Consider the following 26,055-nt stretch of genomic DNA (forward strand, 5'->3'; position numbering starts at 1 on the left):
GTTTGGGCCATCAAATCTTGGGCAAAGTATGGACTATCATATATTTCTGGAAAGCCCAGGATGTCTACTTTCCAACGCCGTTGAGAGCGCGCCAATTGGGCTTCTGTAGCTCTAGAAAATCCACTTCGAGTGTAGGGAGGTCAGAATCCAACAGCATCTGCAGTTCTTTTCAGTCTCTGAATCAGATTTTTGCTCAGGTCCCTCAATTTCAGCCAGAAAATACCTGAAATCACAGAAAAACACACAAACTCATAGTAAAGTCCAAAAAAGTGAATTTTAACTAAAAACTAATAAAAATATACTAAAAACTAACTAGATCATACTAAAAACATACTAAAAATAATGCCAAAAAGCGTATAAATTATCCGCTCATCAAGGTCACTAAATTACTAGAGGCTGGATTATTTATCCTATTTCTGATAGCCCCTGGGTGAGCCCTGTCCAAGTCGTCCCTAAGAACGGCGGCATGACAGTGGTTCATAATGAAAAAAATGAACTGGTTCCTACAAGAACATTTACAAGGTGGCGCATGTGTATTGATTACTGAAGGCTCAATACAGCTACCAGAAAGGATCATTTTCCTTTACCATTCATAGACCAGATGCTAGAAAGACTAGCAGGTCATGATTACTACTGCTTTCTGGATGGATATTCAGGTTATAATTAAATTGCAGTAGATCCCCAGGATCAAGAGAAAACAGCATTCACATGTACATCTGGAGTATTCACATACAGAAGGATGCTATTTAGTCTGTGCAATGCACCTGCAACCTTTCAAAGGCGCATGCTCTCTATTTTCTCTGATATAGTGGAAAAATTTCTGGAAGTCTTCATGGATGACTTTTCAGTATTTGGAGACTCATTCAGCTCCTGTCTTGACCATCTAGCACTTGTTCTAAAGAGATGCCAAGAGACTAACCTGGTTTTAAACTGGGAGAAATGTCACTTTATGGTGACTGAAGGAATTTTCCTTGGGCACAAAATTTCGAACAAGGGAATAGAGGTGGATCAAGCTAAGGTAGAGGTAATTGAAAAATTACTACCACCTGCCAATGTTAAGGCAATCAGAAGCTTTCTGGGGCATACAAGATTCTATAGGAGGTTTATAAAAGATTTTTCAAAAATTGCAAAACCACTGAGTAATCTGCTAGCTGCTGACACGCCATTTATCTTTGATAAGGAGTGTCTGCAGGCTTTTGAGACTCTGAAAGCTAAGCTGGTCACAACACCAGTCATCTCTGCACCAGACTGAACATTACCATTTGAACTAATGCGTGATGCTAGTGACCATGCCATTAGTGCAGTGTTGGACCAAAGGCATGACAAGCTTCTACACGTCATTTATTATGCAAGTCGTGTTTTAAATGATGCACAGAAGAACTACACAACTACAGAAAAAGAGTTACTTGCAGTGGTCTACGCCATTGACAAGTTCAGATCTATTTAGTAGGATCAAAAGTGATTGTGTACACTGACCATGCTGCTCTTAAATACCTACTCACAAAGTAGGATTCAAAATCCAGACTCATAAGATTGGTGTTGCTTCTACAAGAGTTTGATATAGAAATAAGAGACAGAAAAGGGACAGAGAACCAAGTAGCAGATCACCTGTCCCGAATAGAACCACTAGAAGGGGCGTCCCTCCCTCTTACTGAGATTTCTGAAAACTTTCCGGATGAGCAACTCTTTGCCATCCAGGAAGTACCATGGTTTGCAGACATTGCAAACAACAAGGCTGTGAGATTCATACCCAAAGAGTATAGTAGGCAGCAATCAAAGAAATTGATCTCAGATGCAAAGTACTATCTGTGGGATGAACCATATCTCTTCAAGAGATGTGCAGACGGAGTAATCCGTAGATGTGTGCCTAAAGAAGAAGCACAGAAGATCCTCTGGCATTGCCATGGATCATAGTATGGAGGACATTTTGGAAGTGAGCGAACAGCCACAAGAGTCCTCCAATGTGGCTTCTACTGGCCTACTCTCTATAAAGACTCCCGAGAGTTTGTACGTAATTATGATAGTTGCTAAAGATCTGGCAATCTGCCTCACGGTTATGCCATGCCTCAACAAGGAATCTTGGAGATTGAGTTATTTGATGTATGGGGTATTGACTTCATGGGGCCTTTCCCACCATCATACTCAAACACTTATATTTTGGTGGTAGTGGATTATGTATCCAAATAAGTGGAGGCTATTGCAACACCCACTAATGATACTAAGACAGTGCTGAAATTCCTCCAGAAACACATCTTCAACAGATTTGGTGTCCCTAGAGTACTAATCAGTGATGAGGCGCTCATTTCTGCAATAAACAGCTTTACTCTACTATAGTTCGATATGGAGTTAGCCACAGGGTGGAAACTCCATATCATCCACAGACAAATGGGCAAGTTGAAGTCTCTAATAGAGAACTTAAAAGAATCATAGAACAAACTGTGATTAATCGTAGAAGGGATTGGGCAAGAAGCTTGGATGATGCTCTGTGGGCATACAGAACAGCATTCAAGACTCCTATAGGGACCTCTCCATACCAGCTTGTGTATGGAAAAGCCTGTCATGTGCTAGTGGAACTAGAACACAAGGCCTACTGGGCAACCAGATTCCTAAACCTTGATGCCAAGTTAGCTGGAGAAAAACGATTGCTCCAGTTAAATGAGCTAGAGGAATTCAGACTCAATGCTTTCAAAAATGCAAAAATTTACAAAGAGAAAGCAAAAAGATGGCATGATAAGAAGCTGTCATCCAGAGTCTTTGAGCCAGGGCAAAAAGTTCTGCTGTTTAACTCTAGGCTCAGATTATTCCCCGGAAAGTTGAAATTCCGGTGGAGAGGACCATATGTGATTACAGGTGTGTCACCATATGGATACGTAAAGCTTCAGAATAATGACTCTAACAAAAAATTCATTGTTAATAGACAGAGAGTCAAACATTATCTTGAAAGCGATTTTGAGCAAGAATGCTCAAAACTGAGACTTAATTAAAGCTCAGTAATAGTCCAGCTAAAGACAATAAAGAAGCGCTTGCTGGGAGACAACCCAGCCATTAACAAAGCTTATTTGTTAATTAAATGACAATTTTACAGGTTCATATTAATTATCTTCAAGGTAAAATAGCAATTACATGAGTTCACAGAGTTACAGAAGGATTCAGAGGATAAAACAGGAAAAAGAAGTTCACTGGTGCGAAAATGCCAGTAAAAGCTGTTTTGGGCGTTAAACGCCCAAAAGAAGCATCTACTGGGGGTTTAATGCTAGTAGGGATAGCCATTTGGGCGTTAAACACCAGAATGGATACCATTCTGGGCGTTTAACGCTAGAATTGTAGCATCCTGGGCGTTCAGAAAAACGCCCAGTGATAAAGGATTTTCTGGCGTTTAACGCCAGCCAGAAGCTACAGCTGGGCATTAACGCCCAGGAGAAGCAACAGATGGGCGTTAAACGCCCAAAACATGTAGCAGTTGGGCGTTTAATGCCAGGATTGTGGGGAGAAGGTAACCTGTTTTCACTTCAAATTTTTTCCATTTTTCATGTTTCAATTCGTGATTTCTTGCATAAACATGTTACAAACTCTCATTTTTCAACTTCAATTTCAAAAATTTTAAACATATTTCTTAATTTTTCTTCAATATCTTTTCAAACAATTTTCAAAACTCATTTATCTTTTTGAATTCTTTTCAAATCTTTTTAAATTCTTCTTAAATCTTTTAAACTTATCATATCTTCTTTTCAAAATTTAGATTTATCTTTTTCAAATATCTTTCATATCTTTTCAATTTTAAATTACATCTTTTTCCTATCATACCTATCTTTTACAAATCATATCTTATATCCTATCATTTTCAAAAAAAATTTCAAAAACCCACCCCCTTCCTTTTAAATCCACGTTCGGCCTCTCTCCTCTCCTCCACAATTCGAACTTGGCTCTCCCTATATCCCACTCTTTTCCTTTCTTTTTCTTGAGGACAAGTAAACCTCTAAGTTTGATGTGTTTATCCGTGATCACTAAACCAATACCCACTAAGATCATGGCTCCTAAGGGAAAACAAACCACTCCAAGAGGAAAGAAAGAGAATATTCCAAAACCACTTTGGAATCAAGGGAAGTTCTTAACCGAAGAATATTCAGACCATTACTACAAAATAATGGGTCTAAGGTCAGTGATCCCGGAAGTTAAATTCGATCTGAAAGAAGACAAATATCCGGAGATCCAAGAGCAAATTCGAAACAGGAGCTGGGAAATCCTAGCTAATCCTGAAACAAAGGTAAGAAAAAACATGGTTCAGAAATTCTATTCTAATCTGTGGCAAACAGACAGGCAGAGAATAGCTGGAACCGCCTTTTATGACTATCAAACTCTGGTCAGAGGGAAGATTGTTCACCTCCACCCTGACAAAATACGAGAGATCTTCAAGCTGCCTCAACTGCAAGATGACCCAGACTCCTTTAATAGGAGAATGATGAGAATAAATAAGGGCTTGGACAAAATTCTAGAGGACATATGTTGGGAAGAGATCTCAAACCAGTTGCCAGAGGCTGGCTGGACTTCATTGGGCGTTCTATACTGCCCACGAGCAACCGCTCTGAAGTCACCATCAAAAGAGTAGTAATGATCCATTGCATTATGTTGGGAAAAGAAGTGGAAGTTCATCAGCTGATCTCTTGTGAACTTTACATAATTGCAAGCAAGAATTCCAAAGATGCCAAATTAGCTTATCCAAGCTTAATCTCTATGCTATGTAAAGATGCTGGGGTAAAGATGGGAGTAAATGAGTATATCTCAGTTGAGCAACCAATCACTAAAAAGTCAATGGAAGGACAACAAGTGCAGGATGACCCCATCAAGAGGAAAGCACAGGAGTTCCTCCCAGAAATCCCTCAAATTGAATACTGAGAGTGTCTTGAAGCATCTGTTACCAAGTTGCAAGAAGCTATGGACCAACTAAAGGAAGAACAGAAAAATCAAAATAGCATGCTTTGCAAACTGCTTGGGGAACAAGAAGAGCAAGGGCGTGAACTAAAGGAACTGAAGCGTTAGAAGCTATCTCCTGAAGGGCCAAGCACCCCACAGACTAAAGGAGCATCCACTTCTCAAAATAAAGGTTGTTGAGTCCTAATCTTAGCCTTAACTCTGTGATAATTGTTCTTATTAGGAATTTACCTTAGAAGTTATATATGAGTAGTAGTAATTAGTATCTTTATTTTGATTTTATCTCCAATTAAGCGATAACTTATTTTTCTCATCATCATCAAATATGAATAAAATAGCAGATTTTTAGAATAAGGAGGCAATATTTTTTCGAGTTTTTAATAAGGAAAATTCTAATTATTTATATGTGGTGGCAATACTTTTTGTCTTCTGAATGAATGCCTAAACAATGCATATTTTTTATATTGAATTTCATGAATGTTAAAATTATTGGCTCTTGAAAGAATGATGAACAAGAGAAATGTTATTGATGATCTGAAAACTTATGAAATTGATTCTTGAAGCAAGAAAAAGCAGTGAAAAAAAGAAGGAGCAGTAGAAAAAGCCAATAGCCCTTTAAACCAAAAGGCAAGGGCAAAAAGGATACAAGAGGCAAAAGAGTGTGCTTAAGAACTCTGGACACCTCTAATTGGGGACTTTAGCAAAGCTAAGTCACAATCTGAAAAGGTTCACCTGGTTATGTGTCTATGGCATTTATGTATCCGGTGGTAATACTGGAAAAACAAAGTGCTTAGGGCCACGGCCAAGACTCATAAAGTAGCTGTGTTCAAGAATCAACATACTAAACTAGGAGAATCAATAATACTATATGAATTTTGAGTTCCTATGGATGCCAATCATTCTGAATTTCAAAGGATAAAGTGAGATGCCAAAACTGTTCGGAAGCAAAAAGCTACTAGTCCCGCTCATCTAATTAGAATCTGAGCTTCACTTAAAACTCTGAGATATTATTGCTTCTTGATTTCTTTTAATCCTATCTCATTTATCTAGTTGCTTGGGGACAAGCAACAGTTTAAGTTTGGTGTTGTGATGAGCGGATATTTTATACGCTTTTTGGGGGTAATTTCATGTAGTTTTTAGTATGTTTTAGTTAGTTTTTAATATATTTTTATTATTTTTTAGGCAAAATTCATATTTCTGGACTTTACTATGAGTTTGTGTATTTTTCTATGATTTCAGGTATTTTCTGACTGAAATTGAGGGATCTGAGCAAAAATCTTATTTAGGTTGAAAAAGGACTGCTGATACTGTTGGATTCTGACCTCCCTGCACTAAGAATGGATTTTTTTGAGCTATAAGAGTCTAATTGGTGCGCTCTCAATTGGGTTGGAAAGTAGACATCCAGGGCTTTCCAGCAATATATAATAGTTCATACTTTGCTGCCGTTTAACGCCAGTTCCATGTTCCATTCTGGCGTTAAACGCCAGAAATAGGTTACTAGTTGGAGTTAAACGCCCAAAACAGGTTACAACCTGTTGTTTAAATTCAGAAACAGCCCAGGCACATGAAAAGCTCAAGTCTCAACCCCAGCACACACCAAGTGGGCCCCAGAAGTAGATTTCTGCACTATCTATCTTAGTTTACTCATTTTCTGTAAACCTAGGTTACTAGTCTAGTATTTAAACAACTTTTAGAGATTTATTCTGTACCTCATGACATTTTTAGATCTAAACTTTGTACTCTTTGACGGCATGAGTCTCTAAACTCCATTGTTGGGTATGAGGAGCTCTACTGTGTCTCGATGAATTAATGCAATTATTTCTGTTTTCTATTCAAACACGCTTGTTTTTATCTAAGATATTCATTCGAGCTTCAATATGAAGAAGGTGATGATCTGTGACACTCATCACCATTCTCAACCTATGAACGTGTGCCTGACAACCACCTCCATTCTACCTTTGATTGAATGAGTATATCTTAGATTCCTTAATCAGAATCTTCGTGGTATAAGCTAGAATCCATTGGCAGCATTCTTGAGAATCCGAAAAGTCTAAACCTTGTCTGTGGTATTCCGAGTAGGATTCAGGAATTAAATGACTGTGACAAGCTTCAAACTCACAAGGGTTGGGCGTAGTGACAGACGCAAAAGGATCAATGGATCCTATTCCAGCATGAGTGAGAACCGACAAATGATTAGCCGTGCGGTGACAGCGCATCTAGACCATTTTCACTAAGAGGATGGATGGTAGCTGTTCCGGGGGTTACCTGAAATTGTAGGTCGATCTCGGACGAGATCTTTTGTGCTGGTCGGAGCTGTCGTGTCCGACTTGATGATGGTGGCTGGAGCTGCCGTGTCTGACTTGTTGGACTTGGTGATGATGCTGATCCTTCGTCCCCCGGAGGGTGGGGGTACCTGCAAGGGACTCCGATGCTTAAGTTAGCAAGGGTATTAAGCAGGTATTGAGTAGAATCAGAGTATGAGTTATACATGGGTGCTCCAGTGTATTTATAATGGTGAGACATGACCTTCTGTGGATAAGATAAGTTAGTTATCTTATCTTATCTTTATATTTATCTTCAAGTAAGGTCATCTTATCTTCAAGGGAACCGCCTTTCTCTCTGTAGGCTTGGGCTACCTTAGGATTTGGGGCGTGTTCCTCTATTTGGGCCCTTCTTTGGGCTTTCCTGGTGACTTGGTCGAGCTCTTTGGGAAGAGGTCGGGTTGTCCTGGCCTGAAGAGGTCGGTCGCTTTGTCTGTCGAACATCCCGGGTCAGACAGCTCGACCCAGGGTATGAACAGTAGCCATTGACAACGGTGATCCACCAATACACATCTTGCCATAGGAGGAACCTTGCGTGCGTGAAGAAGAAGACAGGGGAAAGCAGAGATTCAGAAGACAAAGCATCTCCAAAACTCCAACATATTCTCCATTACTGCATAATAAGTATTATTTAATCCATGCTTTTTATTTACTACCAATCAAAACTGAGAATTATTATTATCCTGACTAAGAGTTACAAGATAACCATAGCTTGTTTCAAGCCAACAATCTCAGTGGGATGCGACCCTTACTCACGTAAGGTATTACTTGGACGATCTAGTGCACTTGCTGGTTAGTGGTACGAGTTGTGAAAAGTGTGATTTACAATTTCGTGCACCAAGTTTTTGAATTGGAGATTCAATTAGTATTAAAATATTTTTTTTGGAAAATGGAAATTAAAAAAATAAAATAAAATAAAATGAAAAATGGGTGAGGATTTTCAAAAAATGAAGAGAGAAAAAAAAGTGGTTAGGAGGTTTTGAAAAAGATTTGATTTTTGAGAAAGATATGGTTGAAAAAGATATGATTTTTTTTAAAATTGATGACTAATTTAATGCTAAATTTTTGAAAATTATGAGTGGAATGAGCAAAAGATATTTTTTGATTTTTGAATTTTAATGATAAGAGAAAACAATAAAAAGACACAAGACTCAAAAGTTTTAGATCTAATGCTCCTTATTTTCGAAAATTTGGAAAGAAAAACACCAAGGAACACCAAACTTAAAAATTTTAAGATCAAAACACAAGAAAGACTCAAGAACACTTTGAAGATTCACAAGAACAACAAGAACATAAAAAAACCCTAAGAACACTTTTTGAAAAATTTTTAAAAAAATAAGAACACAGAAGACACCAAACTTAAAAATTTTTATACCTTTGACACTAATAATTCAAAAATTTAGAAGAAAAACAAGGAAAAATACAAAAATAAGAGAAACTAAAGATCAAACAAGTAAATAGACAAGAATAACTTGAAGATCAAGGTTGAACAAAGAACATGCAATTCGAAAATTAAAAGACAAAGAAAAGCATGCAATTGACACCAAACTTAAAACATGACACTAAACTTCACAGAAAAACTAAAAATTAATAAAAAAAATTTGAAGAGTATATAAAAGACTCTGACCCAAAAGACAAAATTTTCCTAATCTAAGCAACAAGATTCACCGTCAGTTGTTCAAACTCAAACAATCCCCGGCAACGGCACAAAAAACTTGGTGCACGAAATTGGAAATCACAATTCTTCACAACTTTGCACAACTAATCAGCAAGTACACTGGGTCGTCCAAGTAATACCTTATGTGAGTAAGGGTCGATCCCACGGAGATTGTTGGCTTGAAGCAAGTTATGGTTATCTTGTAACTCTTAGTCAGGATATCAATTATAATTATCAGTTGACTTGCAAATGAACAAAAGAGCATGAAATAAATACTTGTTATGCAGTAATGGAGAATATGTTGGAGTTTTGGAGATGCTTTGACTTCTGAATCTTTGCTTTCTTCCTGTCTTCGTCTTCATGCACGCAAGTTCCCTCCCATGGCAAGCTGTATGTTTGGTGGGTCACCGTTGTCAATGGCTACTATCCATTCTCTCAGTGAAAATGGTTTAGGTGCGCTGTCTCCGCATGGCTAATCATCTGTCGGTTCTCACTCATGTTTCAATAGGATCCATCAATCCTTTTGCGTCTGTCACTACGCCCAACCCTTGTGAGTTTGAAGCTCGTCACAGTCATCCAATCCCTGAATCTTACTCGGAATACCACAGACAAGGTTTAGACTTTCTGGATTCTCAAGAATGCTGCCAATGGATTCTAGCTTATACCACGAAGACTCTGACTAAGGAATCTAAGAGATGCTCATTCAATCTAAGGTAGAACGGGGTGGTTGTCAGGCATGCGTTCATAGGTTGAGAATGATGATGAGTGTCACGGATCATCACATTCGTCATATTGAAGTGCGAATGAATATCTTGGATAGAAACAAGCGTGTTTGAATAGAAAACAGAAATAATTGCATTAATCCATCTAGACACAGTAGAGCTCCTCACCCCCAACAATAGAGTATAGTGACTCATGCCGTCAAAAAGTACAAAGTTCAGATCTAAAAATGTCATGAGGTGCAAAATAAATCTCTAAAAGTAGTTTAAATACTATACTAGTAATCTAGGTTTACAGAAAATGAGTAAACTGAGATAGATAGTGCAGAAATCCACTTCTGGGGCCCACTTGGTGTGTGCTGGGGCTGAGCTTTGAGCTTTACACGTGCATAGGCTGTTTCTGGAGTTAAACGCCAGGTTGTAACCTGTTTTGGTTGTTTAACTCCAACTTGTAACCTGTTTCTGGCGTTTAACGCCAGAATGGAACATGGAATTGGCGTCAAATGCCAGTTTACGTCATTTATCTTCGAGCAAAATATGGACTATTATATATTTTCGGAAAGCCCTGGATGTCTACTTTCTAACGCAATTAAGAGCGTGCCAATCAAACTTTTGTAGCTCTAGAAAATCCATTCTGAGTGCAGGGAGGTCAGAATCCAACAACATCAGCAGTCCTTTTTCAGCCTGAATCATATTTTTGCTCAGATCCTTCAATTTCAGCCAGAAAATACCTGAAATCACAAAAAAACATACAAACTCATAGTAAATTCCAGAAATATGAATTTTTCCTAAAAAATAATAAAAATATCCTAAAAACTAACTAAAACATACTAAAAACTAACTAAAACATACTAAAAACTACATGAAATTACCCCCAAAAAGCGTATAAAATATCCGCTCATCATTGATATCGTTATTTGAACCAAAAACTCCAAAGAACGCATGCCATATCCAAAGTTCTGAAAATGCTACAACCTCAAGTACTATGGTTGCAACCCCACGATAACCACTCATGTACATACCTTTCCACGCCTTTGGACAATTTTTCTTTTGCCAATGCATGCAGTCAATGCTACCCAACATGCCAGGGAAGCCACGACCCTCCGCCATTTGTAGTAGGTGTCGTACGTAATTTGGATTGGGTTTTTGCAAGTATTCATCCTTGAACACCGAAATGACACCTTCAACAAACTTTTTCAAGCATTCAATTGTAGTGCTCTCGCCTATGCATACATAATCATCAACAACATCAGTTGCTATGCCATATGCTAACATCCGTATCACAGCGGTACATTTTTGGAGTGGCGACAAGCCTCTTCTTCCAGTTGCATCAACCCTTTGCTGGAAATATGGATAGACGTTTGAGAGAGCGACTACTATCGGAAGGAACACATGTCTTCTCATTCGAAATCTCTGTCGGAAAATGTCAGCATTATACACCGGTTCATCTGCAAAGTAATCTTGAAAAAGGCGATCATGTTCTGCTTCTTGATCTCTGTTGATCCATCTACGAGTAGTTGGGATAGAGCTTCTATCGATATCTTCTTCTTCAGAATTTTCGAGTAAACACTCATCGATCCAATTATCTATGAGTGTGTTATCTTGCCATCTTCTTTTGCCATACAAAGCCTCATTAAACATAAAATCAAAATTTCTGGTCATATCTAGAAATGTAATTTTTAGTTCTCTTTCGAGATGAGAAACAAGAGTTGAAGTGGAGTTGTGGAGTCATTGATAGTTGATATTTATAAGTGTGTCTGCAATAAGGACCTACTCCTCAACGGCTAGTTTTACAACGGCTACTTAACGACTAGTTTTGCAATGACTCATTATACAACGGCTAGTTTTACAACGGTTAGTTTTGCAACGGCTAGTTTTACAACGGTCACTTTCATGAACAATAACGGCACAATAATATAGACTAATTTAAAAAATTACATTAGAAATAAATAAAACAAACTACATCACATACTACATAACTCTATGAATACAATGAACCATTAAGTAAACCACTTGGCGATTATTTTCTCACATGCAATTTTATGAAAAGCTCGTCGTTTTTCACTCATTGTAGACGTGTCAGCATTAAGTATTTGCATATCCATTTTCCTTTCTCTTTCCTTGGCCTTCCTTTCCATTTCCCTTTCTTTTGCATTTATCTCCATTTCTTTAAGATACCTCTGAGTTTGTAATTCTTGTTTTTTCATTGCCGCTTGAATTTGTAACTCCTTTTCTTTGATTGCCATAATCTTTGCTCTATGTTCCCTCTCCTCTTCTCTTTCTTTTTCCCTATCTATTAGTTCTTTTTCTCTAACATTCTTAATATCTTCCATGGGAGATAATTTTTTAATAACCGATGATTTCTTTTTGCTAAAATCTTCAGACATTTGTGCTTTTCCCTTACCTTTTCGCTTGCTCTTCTTTGATCCTTGTGGGCGAACGGGAGAGTCCACACCGGGTTCGTCAGCCAATGGTGTTTCTTGGTTTGATGAGGATGAGTATGCTCCAATTGCACTAACCTTGGTTCTCTTTAAGCCGCCACTCTGTGTAGGTAGTTGGCTTCTCCATTTTTGCTCCAACCTAAGCATGTTCTAATGCCTCTCAAAAGTGAATTTTTGGCCATAATTTGTGGAATAAAGTTTATAGGCCAACTCCTTTATATCATCAGCGTTCGAACCACTCCTTATATTTCGACTAGCTTGATCGTAGCAACTAGCAAATTGTGCAACAGCCTTGTTGATCTTATACTATCGTTTCTTACATGCAACTACTCCCGTTGTCATGTCGTAGCGATATTCTACACAGTAGCTATGAATTCGACTCCAAAATGTTTTCCCCTTTTGATTGGTACCAACTATAGGGTCAGTTGAACATTTAACCATGTACTGATCAACATCTCATCCTCTTCCCAATGCCAGTGTTGAATACTATCTTGCCTCCAATCTTCAATATCATCATTATTGAGGTCGATAGCATCTAATCCATGAGGGGTGAATATTGCGAATTTAGACTAGATTGTATAGGAGTCTGAGAAGATGGGTTAGAAGAGCCACCAACACTAGATGAGTTATGTCTTGATGCACGGAATTGAGTTGGAAACGGCAAAGATGTTGGAGTAACATTTCTGATAGAGGGGTTAAATATGGATGAAAATGAAAAATGTGGTGTTTGTGAATTTTGATTTTGCGGTTGGAACATAGGAAATTGATCATTATAAGGAGCTTAAAAATTGAAGTTAGAAAGATTTTGTGGATTTGAATTTTGAAATGTATTCGGTAGTGTGAAGTTTTGATTTGGGACTTGAGAGTTTGAGATTGTTAGGTATTTGGAATTTGAGAAAAGTTTTGTAAGTAATTGAAGAAAGAGTTGAGTTAGTTTGGATCCATTTTTCCGAACAAAAAATAATATTAGCAGAACTTTGATTTCGTAAACTTGGAAGAAGATGAAGAAGAGTAGTAGAAAGTGTGAGAATAGAAGTGTATTTAAGTAGTATATATAGAGTAACAAAATATTAATTTATTAATAATAACGGTAACATAGTAACGGCTAGTTTTTAACGGCTAGTTTTGCAACGGCTAATTTTACAACGGCTAACTAAATATAATAATATAAATCATTAATTAAATAAAAATTTAATCTTTTAATTAATTAATTATTATAATTATTAATAAATTAAATATGAATTAATTATTTTATATAATTATAAAATAATTAAATCATATTTAATTTATTAATAATTATAATAATTAATTATATATGTAAAGTATAATATATTTAACAGTCAGCTCACATATGTATTATGTATATAAAATATTAATTTTATTAATAAAATATCATTTCTTTGAAAGAAAGGGAGTCCCTCAGGTTTCTATTGCTTTGAAACTTGTGAAAAAATTCACTTTTTGTTTACTTCAATAATAGGTTCTCATCTTTTACTAACACACAGTGAATGAGATTCTAAATTCTTCTACCATTAAAATTGCTCTTATATATTGAAAATTTTTTTAGAATGTACTTTTAATTGATATCACAAAGGAATAATAAAAATTAAAATTTGAAACCGACTGTCTGAAAACTTATAATCTTGTTACTAATTCTCATGATTCTGTTGATTATGTAAATTCTTTAGTACTTAAAGTCGTCAATATCATGACTTAAAAAAAACTAGAAAATTAGTGAATCGACCATGGGATTAGTCCGGACAAAACATTGAACCGAATAAAAAACAACAGGTGAAAACTGATTGACTCCAGCTGGTTTTAATAAAAATCGATGAACCGGCGGATTTGAGAAACCCGCACTGGTTCAACTTAAAAAAGAAACCCTAATCCAGCGAAGGATCCCCTCCCCAACCCACTCCCTCGCTCTCTGAGACAGATCTGAAACGGGCCAAACGCAGAGGAGCTCTCAACGCGGCGCCTCAACCCTCTCACTCTCACAGAGTCGCTGTCGCCGACACCGCACGGTCGCCTTTCGTCGCCGGTTCCTCTGCGTTCGCCAGCTCCTGCGCCTTCACTGCTGACGCGTCGTCTGTACCTCCATCCACGTCGCGTCGTCCCTGCGTCTTCACTGCGTCCGCCAGCTCCTGCACCTTCACTGCGTCTCGTTGCAAGTGTGCGTCTCTCGTCGTCGTCGTCGCGTCCTCATCGGGCTGGGCCTGCCGGCGCTGCTGCCTCCCCTTGCCAGTCTCTGCTTCGCCTTGCTTGGTCTCCCTCTTCTCTGCCCGCGTTGTGCCTTCACATCATCAGGTAAGCTTTTAAATTTTTTTAAGCTATTCAGTTACTGGATTATAATCTGTCTAACTGATTAATTGATTAACTGATGTTGATTAACTGATTCAGTTGATTCTTGATTATAATTTGTTGATTCTTGGCAGATTATTCAAATTTTGTTTTTACAGGGTAATATATGTAGGTTTAGTGATTGATTGATGCTTTCTCTCTCTCTCTCTCTCTCATTATCGGGGTTTAGGGTTGATTTGTTGCTGTTTTAATATCATTATGGTGAATTGAGCTGCTGTTTTTATATTGTTGGTGCTGTTTTGTTATTGTTCTGTGAATTTATAATGTTCTTCTCATGTTTATTCTGTTGAATAATCTGTGATGGTTTGGTTTTGTTTGCAGGGTTTAAACTAGGAGTATTTGGCACTTCTCAGGTTCTAATCTTTTCGTCTAAAGGTTCAAACTTTTGAAACTCTATTGCTTTCTTCTATCCCCTTTATCTGCAGCACACTACTTTGACAAATAATGATTTGGTGGAATTAGTTCATATTCTGTGCATGAAGGACTTATGATCATATGCTTTTGAAAGTTCTAGTTATAGTTGTCTTTTATGGGAAGTATTATAAACAAGTCTCAATTAGTTATTTTTAGAAATTGAGACAATTGTTGTAAAAATGTTAGTGATAATATGTATTCTAAATTTTAATTTTAAATTTTTGACTATTTTATATTTTTTATTTATGTGGGACCAAGTTAATCGGTTCAACTAATGATTAACTGGTTGAACCAGTGATTCAGTAGCCTGACCGGTTTGATTATTGGTTCGATTCTAACAACTATGCTGTTAGGTCATGAATCATGCTTATCTTGAATTGTTATTATTATTTTGTAACCACTTGAGTGATGGTAATTGTTGCACGTGCTTGTGTAGCTGCCAATGTTACCAGCGTTGAAAGAGGTCCAATAGCTAGAAACACTTTTTTCTGTACAATTTAATTTACTATTCTGTAGACTGTAGAGTAGCCCTTTCTATTCTTTCTTGGTGCTTTGGTGTCTCTGTGTTGAATATACTGTCAAATTTTGTTCCCTCAAATGAGTACTTGACTAGTTGTAGTTTACTGGCTTTGAATAAGATTGCAATAGAGGGAAACGATTAAGGAAGTGAATGACTAGTTCTCTAAGAATACATTTGAGATTGATTAAAAAAGAGGGCGTTTCCATCCCTTGCCACTCAAAGTCCTTTTGAATGGGAAGGAGGCAATGTCATTATCCCCTTTTTCTTTACTCATTAAACTTACAATTCATTTGACACAATGACATGATCCATACTACTCTATTCCATTCCTTTTCAATCTATTCCTTTATGAGCTGCTCTTCCATCTATAGAAAACCCCGTATATCCTCCCTATATATTGGCTCATAATTATGTTGATATACCTGTCAGAGTTAGTACAAAATTTCATTTTCTCAAACGGAAAGTTGCTCCAACAGCTGCTAAAGCCTCATCAAGACACGTTTTCTTAGTCCTCCTTTCTCCCGTCCAGATTTGAATGGCCATGCTTGCATGCATTAAAAAAAAATCATGGTTTCATATCTTTTGTTAATACAATGCTATTGTGCAGAAACTAAAATATTTCTATAACTTCTTTGACTATGTCAAACTTTTGAAAGTTTCAGTTTTCTGCATTATGATAAATGAATTTTGGCTATCGAGCTCAGAAACTGTCAGCAATGAATACTTTGGGCTGAGTAGGTGACATGGAGTTTCGATGTTTCAAAATGCAAATGAAGTATTGCTAGTGAAACTGAACTGAGATTATATATATAATATGTTTATTGAATGTTGTAAATCATCAATGGATTACAGTTACATATGTTTGAACTGGTACTAATAAAATACTAAAAATGTGCTTAATTGGGAAATCATTAGCACTTTGTTGGGAACCCTACAAATTGGGGAAAATACAAGTGGGATATCAAATGGTAGTGGAAGTGTTAGAAGCTCCACAATATCTCCAAGAGAAACGCTCAAAATAATCAAATACAACTAATTAATCCCTTCTACATTTGCTTAACGGTAACATAACTCTCGCAACTAATTAATGAGTCCTATGATAATTTTCTCTTAAAAGTTCTAAAAAGGTTGGTCTTTAATCCTTTTTCTGCATATTGGTTGCATGCATATTCTGTTAAACATTGCAACCAATGACAATTTGGATGGATTGCATGCAATATGGACTAAGAATGAGTTCTTTCCTAGTGTTAAGTGGGGTTGGCTAAATGGATTAAATAATGCCATGTCTTTAGCCAAGCCATTTATGTCAAATGCTTAAGATCCAAACTTTTCTTAATGATGTTATATTCTCTGGTTTATTTCTCTAGTATTTTATATTATTTCTTGTCATTTATACATACGGTTCTTATATTAAGACTTACTCTTTATGCTTTGCATACTTCATTATATCTGTTTATTTTCCCTGCATCCAATTATGATACTTGTTTTCATTTACCTCTTTCTTCCACTTGTTTTGAAATTTTAGTTAGTTTTTAGTCAAACTTTTGTTATGCATTTCATCTCGTATGGTTTATTTTGTTCTTTCTTTCAATTCCTATCAGTTAGATGATTAAACAAACATGACTTTTCCTGATGGTCGAAACTCTCCCAAGCAAGCCTAGATGAAAATATGAAACATGTACATATGTCTATCACTAATCTTTTTCTATTCTTTGTGGCAACAAGCTTAGTGTAGATCTCTCAAATTGGTAACAATTTGTTTGTGTGCTGCAAACTTTATTAAATTGGAAACTACGAACTAGTTTTGTTTATAGTGAGGTAGAATGTGGAAATTGGTATATTATACGATAGATTGTGTGCTGATATACAGTGCCAAATCATTTACACCATCTCAAATAGCCATGATACTCTTTATGCTACCAACATTGTTTTTGGTAACACTAGGCAATGAGTTGGTAGCTCTTGTTACCTTGAGGCGGGTTTATCATTATCCTAGTACAGAGTACATAAATTTTGTTTATAGTTTTAGAAAATTATGTTCTATCTGCTGGCTGTAGTACATATTTATATTTTTGTTTATGAATTTTGCATTTGTAATCACTTTTTGTCGTCACTCTTGTTGAACCTCTCAGATATTTTGCTTGCAAGCTGTTTTTAGCATAAGCTGTAGACCTTAGAGTTACAGAAATAATATGGATCAGCAAAACCAAAATAGCACTCCAGATGGTTCTGGTGATGTGCCTTTGAAGCGCAAACGTGGTCGTCCAAGGAAGTACCCACGACCAGATTCAGAAGACGGTTCCTATATTTCACATAGTTACAGGCAAAAGCTGAATTCTGTCAGCGGTGAGCCAGCGGTAGTACATCCTGGATATCAAGGGGCTAATGGAAATCAACACTTTCAAAGGAATCAAGAAAATGATGCCATGATTGGCCAGGCAGTTTCCGGTGTAATTGAGGCAGTATTTGATTCTGGATATCTGCTCAGTGTAAGAGTTGGTGATTCTGATACTACTTTGAGGGGATTAGTCTTCAAGCCTGGACGATACGTTCCTATCTCTTCTGAAAATGATGTTGCTCCAGGTGTTCCAATGATCCGAAGAGATGAGGTTCCCATTCCTTCTGGAACTGCTCAGTTTCAGAATCCTCTCCCAAAGGAAAGGAATGAACAGCATGCAAACATTAATAGAAATGAAATTCATGCAATGAATGGGTCACCGTCACTCCCTCTTGTACCTAGACCGGCAACTGGTTCTAGTAATTCGGTTGTCACTTTAGGAAAGAATGTACCTACTGTGGCAGGTCAAACTACTACTCAAATATCCGGACGTAATATAATCCCTGCTTTGCTCCAACCTGCCGATTTTTCAAATGGGTTGCCAGTTTCAACTCCACCGTCTCAAGTTATGGCCCAAGTTTCTGTAGGAAGTGGAGCAAGTGTTAGCAAAGAAATTTCAGCACCTGATGGAAATCAAGCACTTACCTCTCAAACTAGCCAGAACATCTTGTCGAGCAGCATGCAGTGCGAAGCCGTTCCACACCATCAGTCTTCTAATCTGCCAAATGAAGAACTGAAATCAATGAGTGTGCCTAACGCACCCTTTGAGCAGTTGGTCACTGAGGTTGTCAAGAGGATCGAAGCTCCATCAGATGCCATGGATATTGACACTGACAACAGTAAGTCAGATGACAAGACGCAACTGAAGGAACCAAGCTGTAGACAAGAAGAAAAAGTCAATGACATGAATCAACCCGTTTTAATTAAGCCTCTAGAAGATGTACAATCTCATCCTCAGAAAAATTCTGCATCTGCTCCCCAACCTTCTGACTTTACCAAGACTGGCAAAATGACCGAGTTATTGCAGGTAGAAACGTTGTTGACTTAAAATTGTTATGCAAGTAAGATGGGAGCTAGGATGATGTTAGGAACCAAAACTTAAACTTGATGAGTAGTCCATCGCACGTATATGTTGTGAACTGTGTACTGATACATGGCTATAATTTGTTAAGATGTTGCAGGAGAACAAACCGGAGAATCAGGCATCCAAGCAGCGGAGCTATACCAATTGGATGATGTAAGTAATTTGGGAACCGGACTTGGAGATGGAACAACTGTTCAATCAACAAAACCTTTAATTTAATCAGTTATTTGTAGCTAATGTGCCAGCCGGGTTATCTATCATAAATTAGGCAAAATTTTCTGGCATATTTGAAATATATAGGTCTAGGTATCTCAAGGGTCTTGAATAATTTTAAACTTGCATATCTATGCCCTGTTACATTGCCATTAATTATTTTAAATTATAGACGCAACCTTCAAGTCGGGATGCTAATTACTTTATTCACAGAGAAATTATGTTCATACACAAGTGTCTCTCTACCCATGCAGTAGGACTTTGCTTTGTGGTTCCAATGTGATCGTTTAATTTTCTACTATATAATTAACAGGAAAACATTTTTTATTTTCTTGGGTATATAAGAACTACAATTTAATATTTATTGATCCGTATCCTTGTAGGTCGGTAACTGTTCATTATATCTCAGGAAGAATCAGTCAAACGTTAAGATAGCAAACTCGATTCTAACTAACGGATACACGTTCCACTTCCGCTAATAAATCCACTAATAAGTCGGTAACCAGACAAATAGAAAATGGTCAATGAACTCAACGATCGACTATTATATCTGAGGCTAAAGAGGACGGGCAGGCATCATCAGCAACATACACACTTTACCTTTTACTCGCTTAATAAGATTTGAAAGACGACTATTTGATTTAAGCGTCACGCACGGCACGTGACAGCCATTCTCCTCACAAAAGACGACTATAGTGCGAATTGTCATTCCACGGAGAAACATTTATAAATCCAAAATTATATATATATTGTTCCTGCCTAGGGCTCAGGCCGAGGTATAGGTCAGTGGTGGCTAGAAATGCTTGTGCGGCTGTTCTTGCTAAAGATCGTGCCACCAGTGCGAGCTTCGTCCGAATAGTGGAGAGTACCTGTAAAAAAGAGTCCAATGCTTAAGTTAGTTTATGCGCAGGAATAATATCTTAATAACGATTATAGTGAGTACTGAATTCTGGATGTGTCTGTATTCGTCCCTTTGGCTATCTACATAGCGCTACTTATGGTTGGAGAGATCTATTAGTCGGCCCGAGATTCCTGGCCTTATATCCGAGCTAAAGCTCGAATATCTCTCCTGTAGCTAAGTAACCTGGTTTTGACCTGGTATATTGCGTTCTGTTTGTTGGACGTGGTATCTGTGAAGTATGACGTCAGACCGGCTTTTTAGGTATGGATCGCAGCCCCCAAGCTTGACTTGCTATGGTCGGGAGCAAGTTGAAGTTTTGTTAGTGTTGTCCGACGTTATACTTTGTTTGACCTATGTCCGAGCCCCAAAGCTTGACTTGGTTCCGACCTTGACATTGAAGATTTGCCTTTAGGAGCGTAAATAATTGAAGATAAAGCATGATTTTAGAGAAATAAAAATAAAAATAACAAAAAGATAAGAATTAAAGGAAACTAAAAAATAGAATATGAGGAGTTGCATTTATTAGCGCTTCAGCCTCGAAAGGATGTTTGGGGATAGCTGTTAGTGGGTCCTTGGATCAAGGTAATCATGGCTATTGGTGTGGTTAGTCATGTCAACAGTGTTTGATCCAACGGTTGGGGATTAACCGTGAGTTTAATCGTGTGATCGTGTTTATTGCATTGGAAACCTCTGTGGTGTGTAGGGAGGTTTTTTTTCACTGTACTTCTGCAGAAAGAAGATGGCATTCAAAGGTCAGTGTCTTTTGCTTCTATTCTTCCTTCTTTTCTTTGGTTTTCATGATGAAAAAACCAGAGGATAAAGTGGTTGAGGTTAAGGATGGCCTTTATAAATGGGTTCACACAGACGTTAATTGTCGTGCGTCCCTTTATTAGAACCCGAAAATGCTGGCTTCGCTTAATGCTTCAGACTAAGTTCGCAAGGACACCGGTTGTGGCATTGAGTTGATTGCTTGCAATGGGAAAGTAAGGGTCTGTGAAAAAAGGCGGATTGGGCGTATTTTTATGCTTATACTTGTTCGTTCTCTGAGTTGAATTTGAAGCTTCCTTTCACCAATTTTGAATGCATGGTTTTGACCCAATTGAACTGTGCTCCATCTCAGCTTCATCCCAATTCTTGAGCTTTTCTTCGTGGTTTTGAGATTCTAATGATGTTTTTAAATCACACACCCTCGTTGAACCTGTTTTTCTCGCTTTTTCAATCGAAAAGAGTTCGCAGAGGTCTCTGGATAAACTTGAGTAGTTACCCAGGACGCGCTTTGTTTTCTTTATTTAAATCTTCTTTCAAAAGTTTTAAGGAAATGTTTGTGAAAATCCGTTCTTCTGAGACTGAGTATCCCTTTTTTCTTGATGATGAACTGGGAGAAAATTTCCCTCTCTATTGGTGTCCTGAACCCATGCAAGTTCTTGATGCCTTAGAGAGATTTGGGGAGGATGATCTAATTTTGGATTATCTGATTGATGTGCTTTCTTCTGGTAAATTATTGTCCATTGCCGAGCTTCTTAAGGTTGAGACTGATTCTGATGGGTTGAGTGAATATATTGGTGAGTATTTTTGTTGGGTTTGCCTTGTGTTGGTCATTTGTATGTTATACTGAAGAGGTCTATGTGTTTATTTTTTGTTATTAGGTGGGAGGGTTCCGAGCTTGTCCTCAGCAAATATGAGATCGTTTTTGGAGAAGAAAAGGGAAGGAACAGATGCTTCTGCGAGTAAGGTTTTGAAGGAAGATAACGCTGATGTCGCTCAGTCAAGTGTACATCCGCGTGGGGAGAAGAGGAAAAGTCCTGAGCCGGAAGGTTCACTCGAGATTCTCTCTGGTTTTGACGTTACTGCCGGCTCCAGGATCAGGAGTGGTGTTAGGAGGCAAATACCATTGCACGAATTTGTGTCTGAGGGGAGTTCAGAATCTGTATGGAGTAATCGGTTTCCATTTTCTGCTGTTTCGGATAAGGTCGGTCAGAATGCTCATGATGTTCAGCTTTTGAAAGATGTTGGCAAAGAGGTTGTTGGGAAGTATATGCATGTTAGTCTTTTTGCAATTTTGTTTTCCATTATTCTTGGAAAATTTTGGTATTTATAATAATGTTTTTTACAGGTTATTGATACTAGGCTGCTTTGTGTTGGTCGTAGTGCTGAGCTTTTAGGCGCTCAGGAAAAGAAAAATGCTGAAAAGGTCAAGCTTCTTGAGAAATCACTTTTTGAAAGAGACGAAGTGATTATGGATTTGACCAAGAGAATGAAAGATTTGGAAAATGGTGTTGGGAGTTTGCAAGGCCAGATTCGCTCCTTGCAGGAGCAGTCGAAGGAATCTGACTTGGAGAAAGAAAGATTGACTGCTCGGATTCAGTAGCTAGAAGATGGAGGCATAGAAATGTTTGTTGCCGGGTTTGACTGAGATGTGAGTCAGGTGTCTGTCTTTGCTCCTGACTTCGATGTCAGTCTGTTTGATGTTATGAAAATAGTTGTTGGGGGAATTTGGTGGATGATGAACCTGGGGATGAAGCCCAGGAAGAAAATGTGGATGTTAATGATAAGTGAATGTTTGTCTATTGTTGATCTTTGTAGACTTTGTTAGAGCTTTAGATTGCTCATTTTGTATTTTGGTATAAAGAATAGCTAAGACTCTGTATGCAATATGCCTTGCTATTTAATATGAATGCATGCTTGTTTTGCTAGATAGTATTTTTGAATGATGTCTAGTAGACTTGCTTGATTGATTTTGAAGTGGTCGGTCTCGTTAAAACCTCCCCGAGTAAAACCCTTGTCATGGGAAAAAACTTCGGTCGTAGGAAAAAGAGTACCTTCCGATCTTCAAGAGGTTACAAATGTTCAAATATGATACAATCGTAATGAAGTAATATTCCAAGTATTTGGTAGATCAAATCCGTCCAGGGTTTGCAATGAATATGTACCTCGGCCGTGAACTTGTATAACTCGGAAAGGGCCCTTCCAATTGGTAGCGAGCTTACCCTCCCTTGGTGGCTTTCAGACGTCCTCAAGGCGTCGGAAAACGAGAACTCCTCGTTGTAACATTTGTGGTTTGACCTTCGTGTTGTATTTGCGCTGGACCATAAGTTGAATCGCCTCATGTCTTATCCTTGATTCTTTTCGTACTTCTTCCAGTGTATCCAACTCGGCTTTCCTCGTTTGGTTGTTTGTATCTTCATCAAAATGATTCGTCCTGATTGATCCTTGGGATATTTCAACCGAAATCATTGCGTTGGATCCGAACATTAACTTGAAAGGTGTTTTCTTAGTTGAACTTTATGGGGGTGGTGTTGTATCCCCAGAGGATTTCGGGTATCAATTCTGCCCACTGTCCTTTGGCGATTGTTACTTTTTTTTCCTTAGAGCCTGCAAAATGACCTTATTAGCTGCTTCGGCAAGCCCATTGGATTGTAGGTTCTTGACCGAGGAAAAATGGTGCTTTATATTTAAATTTTGTAGAAAAGAAACTATTTTCTTATCAGTGAATTGTTTACCGTTATCAGTGACAATATCCATAGGTAGTCCATATCGACATATAATAAATTTCCAAATGAAACCTTTTACCTTGTCCGACGTTATCTTGGCTAGTTGTTGGGCCTCTATCTATTTTGTGAAATAGTCGATTGCCACTAACAGAAATTTCACCTGACTTTTATAAATTGGGAAAGGGCCGAGTATATCTAGCCCCCATCTGTGGAATGGCCATCCGATCTCTGTGGTGTGTAACGTCTCGGCTGGGTTATGGATAACTGGTGCGCACCTTTGGCAGCTGTCACATCTTCGGACCTTCTCGAGGCAGTCTTTCCTCAATGACAGCGAGTAGTATTCTGCTCTTAGTATTTTCGCTGAAAGGCATCGGCCTCCGATATGTATACCACAAATTCCTTCATGTGCCCCTTCCATTGCTAGGGTGGCTTCTTCATCTCCTAGGAACTTGAGCAAAGGTCGAGAGAAACCTCTTCTATAAAGATCGTCTCCAATGATGGTGAAGAAGCTTGCTTTCCTCTGAAAGAGCTTCGGGTTTTTTTCCCTCTGTGGCATGTTTCCATGTTTAAAAAATTCGATGTAAGATGTCCTCCAATCCTGCTCTTGTGACATACTCATGACAAGGTTATTGCATATGCTAGGTTGTTCTAGTGTTATGTGTGACAGATTAGGTGGTATTCCTACTTTTCAAGATGTAGCTAACTTAGATAGCACATTGGCTCGATGATTGTCATTTCTATTTATATGCATTATTTCAAATTGTTTAAATTGCTGAGTTAAATATTTCACCCGTACATAATATTGTTCTAACGAAGGTTCTCCTACCTGTTGAACTACTAAGAGGGAGTCGCAATAAACCTTGATGTTTTGTATCCCGCACTCTTTTGCCAGGCACATATCGGCTAGGAGTGCTTCATATTCAGATTGATTGTTGCTAATAAAAAACATGTACTTTATTGACTGCTCGGTTGAGATTCCTTCTTTATCCTTGAGGACTATCCTGGGCCGTCTTCATTGGATGCACTGTCTACATACAGCTCCCATTCTGGGTGTATATCTTCAGTTGATGTTAGTTTTTCTACGAAATCGGCCAATGCTTGTGATTTCAATAAGCCCCGAGTTTGATATTCCACATCATATTCTGATAGCTCAATAGACAATTTGGTCAGTCTTCCAGTGAGGTCGAGTTTTGTCAACACCTGCCTTAGTGGTTGGTTTGTTCGTACTATGATCTTGTGGCTTTGGAAATAGTGCCTTAGGCGTCTCGCTGTGATTACTAGGGCATAGGCCAACTTTTCGATGATAGGATATCGCATTTCTATGTTTTGCAGAATTTTGCTGACGAAGTATACTAGATTTTGTTGCTGACCTGTTTCTGTTACAAAATGCAGAATGTAGATGACTATGCATAAATTATGAATGAGCACAAATGAAAAATAAAATAAAATAAAACTAAGAACAAAAAGGAAAGAATATACCATGGTGGGTTGTCTCCCACCTAGCACTTTTAGTTAAAGTCCTTAAGTTGGACATTTATTGAGCTCCTTGTCATGGAGGCTTGTGCTTGAACTCATCCTGAAACTGCCACCAATGCTTGGACTTCCAATAATCTTCATTATTCTCAAGTGAATTTGCCAAGCCTTGAGGGAGTTCTTCACAAGTCTTGAGCTCCCAAAGTGGATCCTCATGTATGCCTGAATCCCAAATCCTGTTTCTGCACCCATTTTCAAGTGAAACATGATGATTCTATCTGGGTGGTAAGCAATCTGAATTCTCTACGGAGTACCAAACTCTTCTTTTAGATCTAACCAAATTATCACCAGTTGAGCCCTTACATCTAGCCCTTGAAATATCAACTTTAATGAGCCTTTATTTGCAACTCCAACCACTAAATAGTCTCCTCTTATGCTTTATGCCACAAAGCTTCCTGAGTTGGCTGTCCGTTTCAAGAATACCGTACTCAAGTGGGATAGGATGATGAACAGAGATAAGTTTTACCAACTCAAGTGAAGAAGTAGATGGCAACCTAGGTGGAGAGGTCTCTAATGACCTTTACAAGGTATTTCTAACTCCCGAAAAACCTTCCTGAAGGACTTCCAGTCCCACATTATTCTCGAATTCAATTGAAGAAGGATTTTCATATTCAGTGGGTTCGTCACTAGGAAGACTTGATTCATTATCCTCATCACCAAGGGAACTTGCTTCTTGATCTATCCCATCCAAGTCTTCATAGGGAACATGCCATGGAAGGTGTGCACTAGCCTCCTTGACATCAATCTCAATCTTCTTGGAGGAATACTCTACAATTCTGGATTGCCACGGAGGTTCAGCGTCTCCTAAGTCTTCAACCACTTCTTCCTCTTCAACTATTATGGCTTCCTCTACTTGTTCCAATACAAAGCCATGTTCCTCATTGTCCACCGAAGTTTTTAGTGTCTCATTCATGCTACGCTCTTCTATTGATTCTCCACATGTAGCCATGTGAGTATTTTGAGTGCTCAAATATTGGGAAGCAAATTGATTTACCACCTCGGTTAAGGCAGTCACAAATTCTAGTACATCCCTTTTCATCTTCACTTGCCCTTGAAGAAGACCACGAAAGATGCCATCCATTGGAGATTGGGGTGGATTTGAGAGATCATTACTTAGGAGGAAGGCTTCATGA

At 38.1% G+C, this 26,055-nt stretch overlaps 4 protein-coding genes across 5 annotated transcripts in view; 2 read left to right on the forward strand and 2 right to left on the reverse strand.

Annotated features, from left to right (window-relative positions):
* The window catches only part of LOC107484986 (uncharacterized), a 36,044-nt gene extending 24,756 nt beyond the window's left edge, over positions 1–11,288 (reverse strand). Inside the window, exon 1 of the mRNA XM_016105532.1 lies at positions 10,649–11,288. Coding sequence (XP_015961018.1) covers positions 10,649–11,288 — 640 coding nt within the window. The remainder of the gene's footprint in view (positions 1–10,648) is intronic.
* Positions 11,289–11,626: 338 nt separating this feature from the next.
* Positions 11,627–12,214, reverse strand: LOC107484995 (uncharacterized). The gene has a single exon (XM_016105541.1). It carries the CDS (start codon positions 12,212–12,214, stop codon positions 11,627–11,629), a length of 588 nt encoding a protein of 195 aa, XP_015961027.1.
* A 1,704-nt stretch (positions 12,215–13,918) lies between these two features.
* LOC107484840 (protein METABOLIC NETWORK MODULATOR 1) lies at positions 13,919–19,361 on the forward strand. 2 transcript variants are annotated; one of them, XM_052261071.1, is made up of 4 exons: positions 13,919–14,374; positions 14,750–14,803; positions 17,533–18,727; positions 18,882–19,361. In XM_052261071.1, the coding sequence occupies exons 3-4, from the start codon at positions 17,555–17,557 to the stop codon at positions 18,939–18,941; spliced, it is 1,233 nt and encodes a 410-aa protein (XP_052117031.1). In that variant the 5' UTR covers positions 13,919–14,374; positions 14,750–14,803; positions 17,533–17,554; the 3' UTR covers positions 18,942–19,361. The 2 variants fall into 2 exon arrangements, with proteins under 2 accessions (XP_052117031.1, XP_015960880.1); XM_016105394.3 differs by having other exon boundaries at positions 13,924–14,374; positions 18,873–19,361.
* Positions 19,362–20,638: 1,277 nt separating this feature from the next.
* Positions 20,639–22,506, forward strand: LOC127741881 (uncharacterized). The gene is made up of 2 exons (XM_052254831.1): positions 20,639–21,460; positions 21,545–22,506. Exons 1-2 carry the CDS (start codon positions 21,064–21,066, stop codon positions 21,994–21,996), a joined length of 849 nt encoding a protein of 282 aa, XP_052110791.1. The 5' UTR covers positions 20,639–21,063; the 3' UTR covers positions 21,997–22,506.
* Positions 22,507–26,055: the final 3,549 nt, after the last annotated feature.

This window comes from Arachis duranensis, chromosome 1 (assembly GCF_000817695.3).
Source record: "Arachis duranensis cultivar V14167 chromosome 1, aradu.V14167.gnm2.J7QH, whole genome shotgun sequence".
NCBI classification, from domain to species: domain Eukaryota; kingdom Viridiplantae; phylum Streptophyta; class Magnoliopsida; order Fabales; family Fabaceae; genus Arachis; species Arachis duranensis.